General features: G+C 46.9%; 1 protein-coding gene across 1 annotated transcript in view; it reads right to left on the bottom strand.

Annotated features, from left to right (window-relative positions):
* Positions 1 to 392: 392 nt before the first annotated feature.
* Positions 393 to 15,423, bottom strand: part of MARCHF4 (membrane associated ring-CH-type finger 4) — a 72,326-nt gene continuing 57,295 nt past the window's right edge. Inside the window, exon 4 of the mRNA XM_081142841.1 lies at positions 393 to 2,152. Coding sequence (XP_080998967.1) covers positions 1,785 to 2,152 — 368 coding nt within the window. The 3' untranslated portion in view covers positions 393 to 1,784. The remainder of the gene's footprint in view (positions 2,153 to 15,423) is intronic.

Genomic DNA, 15,423 nt, shown 5'->3' with positions numbered 1-15,423 from the left:
GGTTCTCTTGGCTTCTGTAAAATGACCTGATGGGATGAAAGCTCTCCAGGCTTCCTCCCAACACTGGTCCCTGCTTCTAGATTTCCTGGGCAGGAACCAGGGCATAGTTTGGGGAGTTGTTCTTTTCGACTTGAAGGAATCATCTGCAAGGAAGCCAAGAAGGAGCCAGGAGTCCCAGGGCTTCACAGCAGGCGCGCACACACACACACACACACACCTGCCCTACCCCACCCCATCTGTACCCTCAAAGCAGAAATGAAAACACCCTGATTTCTTTTTATGGGGGAGACGCTGGGGTGGAGAAGACAGGAGGGTGAGGGAAGGCAGGATTGTTCCACAGAGGGAGAAAGGGCCAGAGCAAGGAAAACTCACATATAGAAAAGGACACTAGTGGTAGGGAAAGAAATTTTATTTTCAAGCTTTTAAGAGAATAATACAAACAACAGAGAGTTTTAAAAAACCCTAAAAACTGGTTTAAAAAAGTACTTGACAGTGTCCCTTGAATACCCATGGATGATGCAGCCATTGTGCAATGACAACAGGAAACTCTGCAGGTGGCCACCCAGGCAGGGGCCTTCCCTGGCAGGGTCCCAGGAACCAGCGGGTGGGCTCGAGGGACAGTGTCGCACCTTGGTGCTCAGGAAGGACAAGGGAGCACTAGCACTGAGGGCTTAGCCAAACCGCCCAGGGGAGGGTCCCCAGCAGCAAGGAATACTTCGACTGGTCTCCACTCCACTAGCTGGAACACACCCGGCCAACTCCCTCCCACCCTGCCGCAGCTCTGGGCTAGTGCTGGCAGAAGGGGGCATGGCAGTGAGCGAGTCCTGGCCATGGGTGGGGCAGGTAGTAGGGAAAGTCGCTCCTGGATTGACAGCTTGAAGGCTGAAGTCACAGCAGCAGGACTGTGCTTGAGATGCCCATGGGAAATCTGTACTTTTCTCTAGGGGTGTGTGCGTGTGTGTGTGTGTGTGTGTCCTGTAAACATCTTTGAGCCAAATCACCATAAAATAAAGTAACAAGGGCACAAAAAGACAACCATCTCCAAACCTAAGCCCTCTTTAAGCCCACCTGAAATTGGGATTCCACTTTGGAAGGTTGGAGAGGGAGGAAAAGTCTCCCTCTTCCTCTGGCCGCTCACACGAACATCTCCCTCCCTATACTGTCCACCCAGAGTCCCTAAAGCCATCTGATTTAGAAATCCTGCCCATCCAGGTGAGCCCAGGGGCTGCAAAAAACTGTGTCATCCCTGCCAGCCCTCACCCGTCCCTCTCCCTCCCCCCACAGCCAGTGGGTCATGGCCCAGAGAGAAACCAAAACAAACTCAAGGGTAGAGCAGGGCAGGCTACAAGTGCTTTTCCTTCCTCGCCCTTTGCATTTTCTCCCTCCACAAGTGCACGTGGGCACCACCCCCCCAGACCGGCTCTGCCCTCTGCAGCCTCCACTTCTCCCAGGTGTTTTGTGCATGGGTTCATCTGGCCGATGTAGTTGTTGTGTGTTGCTAGGTTCAGTCTGTATTGCACTTCGTTGTGGAGTTTGTATTGGCTTTCCTTGCTCCTGTTGGAGAACCGTATTGACTGATTGGAAACCACGAAACCGCACCAGCATCACTCACCGAGGCTCCAATCCTGCCCTCCACCCTCTGCCTGCCCTCTGCTCTGGCCCCCGGGGAGCCACCTGGCCTCCCCACCCCTGCTCCCCAGACCAGCACCCCAGGGGGTCCAGCCCCTCCCCGGCTCGCCCTCCCCTCTTGTGCAGGTCACGGCCTCCCTTCCAGGTCTCTCCTCTCACACTGTCGTGACCCTCATGACGAGCTCTCGGCTGCTGCCCTGGGGGCTGCGCTGTTCATGAGGTCTTAGGTGACTCAAGATGTGCAGGATGGTGTAAGCACAGTGGTGATCAGACAGAGGGCCTGAGGGCTGGCTCGCTGCCCGGGCAGGGCCCTCCTCGGGGGCAGGGGTGTCCGCAGCCGCCTCTTCTGAGGAGAGGGCATTGGCCTGGGTAGACGAGGAGGTCCGGGGGTTTGTCCTGCCTCCTGACTTTTGATCCTCCAAGTCTTTCGTCTTATCATAGTTCAGCACTTTCCACTGCTGGTTGACAGCCTGCCACCGTTTAAAGATGCGGTACACGGAGGGTCCCTCGTGGATGATGAGACCTAAGGCAGCAGGGAGGACGAGAGCCACGTAAGGGAAAGCAAGTCAGAGTCTCCCTTTATTTAAAAATAGCCTTGGTGTGGGGCAAGCCAGATTTATATAGTTGATTTGTTCTTTTCAAACCTACCTTTCAGCACATGGTTCCCATCCCTACATTCCTAGGCTCAACGGGTGCAAACCACACCAAGCCCATGCAACAGCCGAGCACCTCCATGTGGCACCTTTGCCTCCCTCTCCTCTACCGGCCCACACCTTGACTTCACAAAATCCAAATCTGTTGTCCTTTGAGGCATAATATAAATTTAGGGTGGGACAAAAGTAGGTTTACAGTTAGTTGTTCGTGTGGAAAATAATACAATAATTGATAAATAATAATACAAGAATAAACTCTGTGTTTTGAGTACTCACAACTGTAGACCTACTTTTGCCCCACCCTGCATCTTTTCCTCTCTCTACCATGTATCCATGGCACCTGGTACTTAGTTGATGTTGAATGAATCCTGTGCTTTCAAAGGCACCATAAAAGAAACCCATGGTCATTCCATACCTGCCAAATGATGTCTGAAATTCCACTGATTAACTCTCTGTATAAATAGCCCAATGCCCCTGATATATACCCACCCCTGGAGAGAGAACTTTGATGCAGTTATATTGGCCAATGGGGAGGTAGAGTCAGAAATGCCATGTCAGACAATCAGGCAAATAAGTATTAATTGCGTACCTACTGTGTGCCAAGCACTAGAGACACTGCAGTGAGCAGGAGAGGCAGAGTCCTGCCCTCAGAGAGCTTACATTCATTCTAGTGGAGAGACACACAACAGACATGTAAACAAGCCAGTAGGACTACTTCAGGTACTGAAAAAATGCTATGAAGAAGATAAAGTTGTGTTAGATAGCCACCGACTGCAGATGTTAAAGGTCCTGTTTAGCAAGAGGGTGGTAGGAAAAAGGCCTTTTAGGGGAGGTGATATTTGAATTGAGACTTAAATAATGAGGAAGAATCCATACAAATCTCTGAAAAGAGAGCATTTAGTGGTAGGAATTGCAAGTGCAAAGGCCAAGGGATGGAAATGAATGAAAAGGGTCAGAAAAGAGGTCAGTGTGGCCTGGGTACATCGAATGAGTGGAGAAGTTCAGGGAGACAAGTGTAGAAGCCAATCCATGATAGTGCCTTGTAGGCCATGGCAAGGAACTTATGTTTTATCCTGAGTACAGTGGGAAACCATTGAAGGGTTTTATAGGAGGAATAATGTGAACTTACTCTCCAGAAAGTCCATTCTGGCTCTTGTGAAACAATAACTAAGAAGGAGCAGAAGACCAAGCAGGACGTGATGTAATGGTTCAAGTTGGAAATGAGGGTGGCCTAGACTAGGGTGACAGCCGTGGAGACAGGGAGCACAGTTGGAATCAGGATGTATGCTGGGGGTAGAGCTGACAGACTTGCTGACAGGTGAGGTGTGAGTTAAGAGAAAAATCTGACCAACTTGGAAGCTTTTGGCCTCATCTGTTAGTAGTGGTGCCATTTATCGAGATGTGAAAGGCACAGGGTAGGGAGTATGGATTTGTGTGGTGGCAGCAGTGACTGTATTAGTTTTCTACGGCTGCTGTAACAAATGACCATATATTTAGTGGCTTAAAATAACACAAATGTATTCTCTTATAGTTCTGGAGATCAAAAGTCTAAAATCAGTCTCACTTGGCTGATCTGAAGGTATCAGCAAGGCTGGTTCTTTCTGGTGGCTTCGAGGGGAGAATCCATTTTCATGCCTTCTTCAGCTTCCAGAAGTCACCTTGCTTCTTCCTTGCATCAGTCCACCTATTTCTTCCAAGTCATAGCTCCTACTACTCTTCTGTCTTCAAGTCTCCCTCTGCCTCCCTCTCATAAGAACACTGTGATTACATTGGCCCACCTGAATCATTGGGATAATCTCCCCAAGTTGAGATTCTTAAATTAATCACATCTGCAAAATCCCTTTTTACCATATAGGCAACATTAACAGGTTCCAGGGATTATGACCTGGATGTCTTTAGGGCATTATTTAGCCACAGTGATAATTCTATTTCATTCATAGTAAACTTAAGATGTCTGATAGAAATCTCACTGGAAGGACCAGCAAGGCAGTTGAATATATAAGTCTGAAGCTTAGGGAGGGGTCTGGCCTGGAGATAGAAGTCATCAGTGCAGAGGTAGAATTTGAAGCCTTAGGAATGGCCCAGATCTCCTGGGGAGAGTTGGTAAACAAGAGAAGAGAGCCGATGACAGAGCCCTGGGGCTGCAGATATGTAGAGGTTTGGTGGCGATTTGGTGGAGGTGGAATCAGCAAAGGAGGCTCTGGAGGAGCAATAAATGGTGTAGAAGCAAGACCAGTAAGTGTGGAGATCCAGAAGTCTAGAGAAAGACATGTTTTAGGAAAGAGAGAGTGGTAACTCTTTGAGATGCTGTTGAGAGGTCAGTGAAATGAGGAGTGACCATTGGGTTGGTGGGCACCTTGAAGGTAAGATGATAGAAGTGAATGTGGCAAAATCAGGTAGTTCTCATCCAAGTGCATCTTTTTCTTCCATGAAGTCATCAGCTAAGGAGGAAGGGATAAGGGAGGAAGTGCTGACAATTGCGGAGAAAAGAGAAAGTGAAAAATAATTATCTTGGAAAGTGGGAGAGTGAATTTACAAGGAAGATATGGCAGAATTATCTGATGGTGTTGGGTACTCACAAATTTGAAGTGAGCCTAGTCATTAGTTGTGTGATTTTTCTCTACACCTTCACCTGTTTGCTGGGTGCATTTATGGAGTGAGAACAGAGCTGGATGTAATTAGTGTAGACTGTTTCTCTAATCAAATAAGACAGGAGAGAGGGTGAGAATTATGGGTGTTTGCAACAGAGTAGTTACTACACTGGCTTATGGAGTCTAGACTGGGGAGGAGGGAAGTGAAGACACAAAAAGGGTGAAGAATAATGAAAAAAAGGAGCCGGGCCGGCATGGCTCAGTGGTTGAGCGTCGACCTAGGATCTGGGAGATCACGATTCAGTTCCCAGTCAGGGCACATGCCCGGGTTGTGGGCTCGATCCCCAGTCAGGGGCGTGCAGGAGGCAGCTGATCAGTGACTCTCTCATCACTGATGTTTCTCTCTCTCTCTCTCCCCCTTCTTCTCTCTGAAATCAATAAAGATATATTTTTTAAAAAAAGGAAAAAGGAAAGCTTTAGGATCAATGACAAGAGGTCTCTATGAAGTTGGAGAATTGCCTTTTTCAGCTTCTAGAAGTCTCCTGTGTTACTTGCCTCTTCCATGCATCAGTCAAGGAATCAGTAAACTACAAAGATGGAGGGTAGGTGATAATCAGAGAATGGGATGTTTAAATCCAGATCCAGAAGTGGTGTGGTTCTTGGTGAAGAGGTCTAGAGGATGGCCACTTGAGTGAAGCTGAGTGGCTGATTTTCTGCATCAGCCGTCCTCAGTGCTATCAGACCAAATGTCCTCTTTTTATAACAAATATATTTTAATATCCCCTTTCTTATCCTGAAACGAGATTCATAAGATAAGTCACTATGGTTGCTTTTTAAAGTAATAATAATAATATAATGCCCTATCAGATAAAGTAAAAAAAAGAAGGGAAGTCATTTATAACAAGACTATATAAATTTCAATATAAATGCTGGGGCACAACTACATTTCAAAACAAATGAAAAAACCCTCATACATTTCCCAAATTCCCACTAGAGGATGGTACCACCTCTATAGAGCAGAACCACTGATCTATAGAGATGCTGAAGTCAAGACTGGTGGGAGGAAGTGTATGGGCCACGGAGCATGAGTAGGCAGTCAGCAGCCAACACAGCCAGAAGGGGGAAGGGGTGGTAATATATGATGACACGCACTGCAAAGGGGCTGGGGTTTCTGAAGGACAAAGGAAGAGAAGTGGTTTGGAAGTGGTAATGCGAAGCAAGGGGGACATGGCCCCTACCTCCAGACTCCACAGGACAGTGTATGAGTGAGAAAGCAGCCACCACCTGAGACAGCCATGCAAGAAACACTGCCCCCAGGAGACAGTTATGTTGCAATTAAGGGAAGATGAAAGTAACACTTAGAGAAGAGGCTGCCAATGATGGGCCATGAGGTCCAGAGGGCACAATAGAAGGGCTGGGAAGATGGGGCCAGGAAAGGGATAATTGTCCATATTGTGAGGGTGGTCTTAGAGGCTGGGACCTGTGATGGTGAGTATCATGATTGGGGATGAGGCACAATGGAATTTATGGCAATTGTAAATCTAGGGGTGGCTGGTCTGGCCCCTGTGTTTAAGCACAGACTCATAGGAGCAAACAGCAATGAGTCACTCCAGCCTCCTTGATGTGAAGCAGAGACTGGATGGGAACTCCTCAAAGCCTCTCCAACTTCCAACACACTGTGATTCTAGGAGGTAAGACAGCTACCCACTGTCACTCTTTCCTCCAGTATTCCTTCCTAAAGCTCCTGAAAATTGCACTTTGTGCAGTAAGTCTTCAAGGGCTCGGTGAAGGAGAGACAATCTCCCTGTAGCTCAGTAGATCCTAATGTGTTGGGTATGTACCCCTTTGAGGATCTCATGGAAGTTAAGGACCATCTTCCTGGAAAAAAACAGACACACAAACTGTGCTTATAATTTTAGGGAGTTCATAAATCTGCAGACCACCATGGATCCCTTCACCAGCCTGCCTGATTATGGACAAGTAGGCTTCTTCTTTATTCACTCTCTCCCCCTCTCCCAATGTGCCAACTCGCTTCTTTCTTTCAACCTTTTGAATACATGCTGTGCATCCTTGGCAGTGTAGTGCTCATTTGTTCATTTATCCCACAAGCCTTGTTTGAACACTTGCTGTGCTCCTCCCCCTAGGTCATAAGCTCCTCGAGGATAGGAGGTGTGGTTGAGGTTTGGGCAGCTAACAGTTCCAGGAGACTAATAAAGCCTCAGTGATGATGGAGGAGACAGGGGCGTCGGGGAGAGAGAAGCAGGATCTTTTGAAGCCCTAAACTAACTCCAATAAGAGCCACTACACTTAATTCTTAATTAGCTTCTTGATCAGACAGTTTTACTCTGATTGAATAGGGTGGCTTAAATTTTTGGTCTGAATGCTGCCTTCTAATTATCTAACTGTCTAGTGTTCAGGAAGTAATTAAACCATTTTAATGGATAGGTGGCTGAAGGAGAGGAAGACACACATGTTTTTGTAGATAATGCTTGTTTGGCAAAAGTTGGAAAAGCACAAACTACTTCATTCGCATCTGCTCCCTGGCACTCCCTTGGCTTCCTGCTCTACAAATTACTTAGGATTCCTAGGGTGGCAGAATTTTAAAAAGGGGGCGGGGGAAGATGGGTGGAGCTCACCTGACTGGGACAGGCAAGCGGGCAAGGTTGAAGAGATGGAAGAGAAAGGAGATGGGTGGGAAATGGCAGTGGATAGAGAGAGAGAGACTGAAATCAGAACAGGGAAAGACAGCTACTGGTGAAGGGAGGCGGAGAAGCAGCAGGAGAAAACTGAAAGTTAGAGCGCATGGGAGTATTAGAAACCCAGTAAGTTCTGACTGAGCCTTTTTCTGGGGTTTTCTGTGTAACTTAACAATTACCTGGTAACCACCTACGAGGTGCCCAACCCTGAGCTGTATTTGTGGGAAATCCAGTTCCAGGGTTATCGCTGCCTTTGTCTTTCTAACGTCTCTCTTCTCCACAAAACTGTAGGCTCCACAGGTCGTCAGAACCTTTCATTTGTCATCATATCTCCCCCGGACCTCCAGCTGAAATGGCCCTTTGCTCAGCGCAGCCCATGAGGGAAGGTGGCCATTGTGAGTGGGTGGATGGTCCTGCCAGCGCGGCTCCCACGCTCGCCACTGTGGTGTCAGGGAGCTCTTCCTTCCAGACGTAGCATCCCCACCCTCCCCTGCTGAACCTTAGCCATTGGCTCTTGCTGTGTCCACAGCAGTAAGATACAGTTTAATTCCAGTTGCTATTTCCTATTATGTGCTTCTACGAGCGTCCAGTTTCCATCACATATGGAATTAAGAGGCCAAAGCTAACTGAGAAGTCTGTAGAGAAGCCTCTGGTCCCCTCCCCAATGCTAGAATCCCCCTCCCTGTCCCCATCTCCTGCTGGTTAAGAGGCATAAAAGGTGCAGACCACCCTCCACAGTGCTTCTCAAACTTTAGCACACACCAGAATCAACCAGGGAGTGTGTTAAAATACAAATTCCAAGGCTCCACCCCCAAAGAGTTTGACTTAGTAGGTCTGGGGTGAGGCCTACGAGTTTGCATTTGCAAGAAGCTCTCAGGCAGTGCCAGTGCTGCCCATGTGTGGACCCCACTTGTGTACCTAGAACATGGTCCTCATCCTGGCCTACTGCCTCACAAAGCCTCTACATTTTGAACAAAAAAAGGTAACTATAAGTAACTTTAAAATACTCTGCTTCAGATGTGACAGGATGAAAATGTCAGGCTACTATAGAAAAGGATTATTCCTCTCCGAGACCCAAAGACCTTTGGGCCCCACAATTTACTCACCAATGAACAGGCATTGACATTCAGAGCACTGTCACTTACTAGCCTGTGGCTTTAGGTAGGTTATTTCCTTTTTCTGAGTAAATTGGGGCTGATACCCCTTCCTTAGAGGGTTGTCATGAGGTTAAATCAAGTAATGAGCCCTGTGTGCTGATGCCTGGCACAGTGCCGAGCACACATTTAACACTCAATGCTACATAACACTGATTGTTGTGGGGACGGGGGAGATTATGGGACAGAAAAAGCCCACTCATATCTCTTTCCCTTCTTCACTGCCAACCCCATCCCCAAACACAAGCACCTGTTCTTCTACATCCTAACTGTCCTTCCCCAGTCTCAGGCTGAGTCATTGTTTATTGATGAGTAACATGCTGGAACTGAAAGGAGCTTTAGAGACCAACTGACTCCACAGAAGTAGAGATGAACCTTCACACCTGTTTCTCCTCTCCCACCACCAAGAGCCTTCAGTACTGACCTAGAGGAATGCACCCCTCCCCCTGCAGAATTACAGGCAGCTGTGGGGCAAGACACCTCCTAAGCCCCACCATTGCCAAACCCTCACCTTCCAGATGCTAACCCTCAAGGGGCTAGCCCTACCCATGACCTGCACCAAACAATGTATCAGGCAAGTGTGGGGAAGAAATCAATATAACTAGCTATCTGGGGCGGATTCAGAAGATGCTGCCCAGACAGGCCTGATTGGCAATCCACTTGCCCAATATTCTCCAGGGGTACAATATTCTAAGCTTCTCACAAGCTGAGCCAGGCTCTACTTCTCAGGGCCTCCCTGAGGAATTGGCGAGATGTGGGTCCAGGGTCCCATTTGGGCAGGCTCACCTGGACTTGAATGCTTTGAGTTACCTGACTTTTTCCACAAAGACTCAAAGGACAGAGGACACTGAATGCACTCAGTGAGGGCAAATGCAAAGCCACCTCCTGTTTCCATCTCTCAGTGCCTTGTCAGTGCCCAGGGAGAGATGTCCCCTGGGAGGTGACTTCTAAAAGAGTTCCCTTCCGAGCAGGGCCCCTGCTGGCCAGCTGACCTTGGTCAAGCTGTACAGAGTGTTTCTCAGTGCGCCAGCGTGAGAACATTCCAGGATCTCGGCATACTCAGGGTAGTGCAGAGACCTGTGAGAAGACCTTGGCTGGAAAATCACTGGCTCCTGAGGCTCTTTGACATGAAGTAAGCTTAACTCAGTAGGACTGAGTAGTGAAGAGAAATATCCTGGAGCCCCGAATATCTTTGCATTGGTATAATTAAAAGATCCATTCCTGTGAATTATGCCCTAAGATATTGTGGATAATTTTCTGTGGGGCTCCTTTATGAGGCTTAGAGTTCTCACTGTCTGGACAGATACAGACAGAATTGCATTTCTCAGTCACTCTGGATGGTGATGATGAAGGTGCTGGTGATGATGGTGATTGATGGTGATGATAGTCAATATTTATTGAACGCTTACTATGTCTGTCACTCTAAAACAGCTTTGCAAATATAGTCTACTTTTCATAGAAACCCAGTGAGGTAGATGCTACTTTCCAGAAGAGGAAACTGAACTCAGAGAGGCTAAATGTCCACAGACACACAGCTTGTACATAAAATAGGACATAAACCTAGGTTTATTTGAGACAGAACAGTGCTGTGTGTTTGGGCTGCTTCCTCTTCTGTGCTCAAGGTCAGATGCACCCTCCAGAAAGAGTCCAGCTATGGAGGAGATAATTTTTTTGGAAATTATATATGTGAATGTATATGTAATTTCTATTCTAATTCATAATAAGATGTGTTTTAATATATGTGTTACATTGCTATAACAGAGTAGATGAGGCTGTGGGCTTTGGAATCTGATGGAACTGGGTTTTAGTTGTATGACCTCGGGTGATTTACCTCTTAGCCTGTTTCACATCAAGAAAATGGGCATTATAATAGTAACTACAGCACAGAGTTATAGGGAATAAATAAGATGATGTACATAAAGTACTTTCACAATGCTTGGTACATAATGAATAATAAATGTTAGTTACTATTTTATTGTCACTATTATTGAGGGGGAAAGTGTGTGTGTGTGTGTGTCCCTTATCCATGTTCTCTTTTATTTTCTATTAGCTGGATATAAAAGACTCAAAAGTTCTGTGAGAGTTTGGAGCCACAAGATGGAAGCTATTGAAATTTGGAGGGTTATTTTTTTATATATATCTGCTGGAGTTATCCTAACTAAAATCACTTCAGTGTTAGATTAGAGGCCACAAGAGAAAAGGAAATTAGGGCATGTTTCGTGTGGTCTCCAAAATGTATTAGCTGGCTTGAGCATCCACCTTATTTATCAGATTGGGCTATTTCTAGTCACAAACCCACTGGCAACAGAGAGTCATGCCCCTCTGAGCCTGTTCCAAAGACTGTGCTGCAAGCACTGAAGACAGTTCTCAAGAGGTATTCCTAAAATATTTTGAGCCTGTCAGCACAACTGGATTAAGTGAATTATCACCCAAGGGGTCTCCTTTGAGGGGGACAGTGCTCACTTTGTGTGTCTGCTTCTAAACCACTCATCTTCATCCTCCAAGCACCCCGCAGCTCAGCTGTGGAGAGAGGTGGTCGTGCATGTTCTTGGGAAGCTGTGGGGGTGAGGGAGGGCATGGGTGAGATATGAGTTAATAGTTAATTCAGAAAGTTAGACAAACCACTTGCAGGTAATGGAACATGGACTGAACCTCACTTGCTCATTTGTGTGGTTGATGCCTATGGGTTGTTCGGCCTGGCCCACCATTACTGAGACTTCCTTACAGCCACAGTTGTCAACCTCTGAGAATTATGACATCTTCTCACAAAGGAAGTAACTTCAAAATCCTAGGATGTCAGACCTAGAAAGACCTTGGAGATTGTCAGAGTCAACCCTCTTATTTTACAGATAAGTTAACTGAGTTGTAGAAGGAGGAAGTAACTTGGTCATAGAGGTAGTTAGTAGTTGATCTTGTTTTAAAACCTAGATCTTCTATTTCCTAGTCTCTTCCACTGCATCAGGCTGCCTCCTCCATATTTTCAAAGCTTCCTAATAGGGGAATTAAAGGTTTGACAGGCAGATCATTTCTAGCCCAAAGGAGGGAAGAAAGGAAGGAATCTTTGTGGTATACATGTATTTTTAGTTAATGTGAATTAAAATGAAGTTTGAAAGATAATGTTGTTATAGTTCTGCTGCTACCACCCCCTGCCCACTTGCTATGAATCAGGATTTGAATTCCTTTATTTCAGAGGGCAGGTACCAGGTATTTCTAAATCATAGGAAACAACCTGAATAGACAGCGCACAGAGGAAGCTTTAACAAAAAGACTTTAAAAATAATTTTGTTAATGACCATATTCCACTGTTTTAAAGATTTGGAGCAAGCTCAGAAGTGTTGCTCTCCTTCCTCCCCTTGACCCCATTCCACTCACAAGTGAAAAACAAGCATGGTAAGGATGAGGTCCTCATTTTTGCAAAGTTGACTTTTTGATGGCCAATCTCTTGTGTCTCTGGTGTTAAAAAAAAAATAATATTTTTGGTGCCAAAGACCTTAATTAATTTGCTCTTGTTAAATTCTAATAACTTGACCCACTGGAGCAGAGAACGTCCCATTTGTTTTCTGTGAGGCTCTGTCAGCGTCTCTGCTGGGGCAGACGGCGTCATTAGAGATGACGGAAGAGAGGCAGGTGGAACGAGGACATTTAATGTAATCAGATCTTCTCATTGCGGGGACACGGGTGAGGGGACCCAAGACCTTCCAGAATACTGCTCCAAATAACAGCAGACTCTCAATTACGTGAGGACACGGGGTCAGGCTCTGAAGGCTTTGACTGGATTGGGCAAACCTTTATTGAGTCCCTACTAGGAGCGGAATCTACCCTGATCAGGTGCCTCCTCGCCTGGTCACTGATATTTAGGAAGTGCCTTCTTGTTTACATACACCATCTTAACCAGTCCTAGCAAAAGCTCTGAAGATGGTGTTATTGTTCCATTTCACAGATAAGGAAAGGGAAGCAGGGACTTTTGTGGGGGCCCTGGAAGCCATGCCAAGGTGGACCCTGTACCCACTGTTGTGACTCTCATCTCCTTCCTGAGCAATTAGTTGAGGGCCAAGAGACTAGCCCTGGGCTAGGATATGAAATGTCCTGCAAGGACTCACCTGCAGAAGTAAGCCAGACCTGCCTTGTGAAGGCCGTGTTCCTGTCCTACATTCCTCTATGTGAATCTGGTGCCAAGTGTGCCCACTGGTAGTTCTGTGAGTCTGAATATCTAGTTGAGCCTGGAAATGGAGAGAACTCTGGTAGACGTTGCAGGCTCCACCTGCTTCTCCTTTCCAGAGAGCCCCTAAAAAGCTGATAGTCTGTAACCTCTTGTGCAGTACTGTGTGTTTTTCCTCAACTGGCCAGCACATGCAGAGCAGGAGAAGTGACCCGTACTTGAACTTTACCCTCAAAACTACCAACATTGCAACTGATCATCAACACCATCATCTCAACCACCATAAGAATCTGTGCATTTCAGCTACTGCCTGTCACCTCCCTCTCCCTTCTCTAGGTTACTCCCCTTTTGATTCTGTCTCCCAGCATTTTCTCCTTGGACAGCCTCTCCTAGAAAAATAGCGAACTGAGAGTCCTACTCTGCTGCCCGACTCAGCCTGAGACAAATCTTCAGTCTCAGAGTTTTACCATCTGAAAAGTGGGAAGAATAATCCTTGCCCCAGGGGACGTGCTCTGACACTGAATTAGCTCTAGTTATAGCCAACAAAGTGATAGAATAGCCTAAACTTTTGAAAGATGATAGTCTGACTACTTTTTGATGGCACCAAAGGCAATTAGGGCCCTATGCATTCCTCTCCCATTCAGTGGCTGTCTCCAAGCAGTCACTGGCTTGTCGGAGCAGAATGGATTATGTTTTTCTAAAGGCTCAGCAGGAAGGAAAACAATTTGAAAACTCTCAGTATTTAGCCTGCTCTGCTTCTCCCAGAAACTGAGTGACTACATGTGACATGGATATAAGAAGAGAAAGAATTAGAGAGATAGAAGTGGGCCAGGTGACGGCAGACAGACAGAGAAGAGCCAAGAGAAAGACAGAGGAGGAGATGGTGCCGCGGAGCCCTACTTAGGAGGAGATACTATGAGCAGGAGAGACCAGAGCACCAGGCAGGCCAGAGTGGGGGTGCTGGGTGGCTCAGAGCCACAGGGAGCAGAGCAGGCCTGTTTGCAAGGGCTCTTCCTGTAAGTGGGCCCAGGTGTACCAAAGCAGCAGGTGTCATCTGCAGGTATCCCACAAGTGATGCCATGGGACTCCTCTATCTGATACGAAAGGGCTAATAGAAGGAGCACTGGACTGCCAGTCAGGAGACCTTGTTTCTAATCCCAGATGAACAATCTTGAGCAGATCACTTCCCTTCTCTGGGCCCCAGCTCTCTCAACTACAAAACAAGGGAGTTGTACTGGTCGATTGTACTATCTCTTCTATGTTTAATTCTCTCAGTCTTCAGATCTATGGAGCCCTGAGCGTTAGATGGTATTTATGCCCCTCTCTCTCACCCATGCTCCCACCAGAGAAGGGGGAGTATTCTTCTCTGCCCCACCACCTCTTTGATGTAAAACTTGTTGGCGACTTGCATTGGCCAATGTCTGTGGACAGGAGGAGCAGTGGGCAGTACTGAGCAGAAGCTTTGAGAAGCATTGCAAGTGTCAACCAGTCCTCTTGCGTCCCTGCACTTGGCTAGGAGAAGAACATATCCCTGTAGTCCCTGCTTCTTTAGTCTGGGTCCCAGCATGAGGAGATGCTCAGAGCAGGCCTAGACCCAATGCACAGTCAGAAGCTAAATCCAGCCAAGCCTAGCAGAGCCACAGCCATCTCTTAGACCCATGAATGGAAAATAAAGCTTGTTGTAAGGCCCTGCAATTTTGGAGTTGTTTGTCACTGCAGCCAAAGCTGACTAATATACTACGTGACAGGAAAGTATGTCTCATAGAAGCTCACATCGGGACAGATCAAAAGCCTGCCTGAAGGAGAATGAAGGGCAGCTGGAGGGGCCCCTACAGGAAGGCCCTCCGCTGCTTCCCCCTCCATGCCAGAGCCTCCTACCGCCATATGGAGACACACCTGGCTTTTGGCATCAAGAAACCAGGCTCAGCAGGAGTAGGAAGGGAGTTTTGTGGGAGAGGGAACTAAATTAGAATGCCTCAAGTCATTTTCCTCCCATTAACAGTCCTCTCTCTTCCACAGCCCTCCAAACCCGGGCAGTCTGTTTCTTTCACTGCCTACATGCCATAATTAAAAGTCTCTTGAACTGGGGGTTGATGTATTGGTTTTGCTAGCACGGAGAGGCAGCGAGATGCTAGACAAGTTTACAAGTTCCAGCATCGCTGGTCTCTAGCTACTGTAATCAGTATGCAAGTCTCCAACTTCTCCGGTTCTAATATTTAAAGACCCCTGAGACACTCACATTAATATCATCCCAGCCAAATTCTAGCTAATAGATGTTTTTCTGCCAAATGAAGCAATGTAGCATTTTGATATAATACACAAACGAATGCCCAGAGAAGACCGCTGTGGAGCTCTGATGCTGTCAGCATCATGGCCTAGGGGTAATCTGAGAGGTCTGGGTTAGGACATGCAGCCAGTGCTAAGCATGCTCCATGTCACTCAGAGAAAACCATGGCCACTCCCTGCCTCCTTAGCCACGTGGACGAAGACTTCAGAGTTGACAGTCACAGTCATTTGCTGGGAAAAACAAAAAGACCCAGC

The sequence above is a fragment of the Miniopterus schreibersii genome (assembly GCF_964146895.1).
Source record: "Miniopterus schreibersii genome assembly, chromosome: 7".
Lineage (NCBI taxonomy): Eukaryota > Metazoa > Chordata > Mammalia > Chiroptera > Miniopteridae > Miniopterus > Miniopterus schreibersii.
The sequence above is the reverse complement of the archived record's forward strand: the minus strand, read 5'-3'. Positions and strand labels throughout refer to the sequence as shown.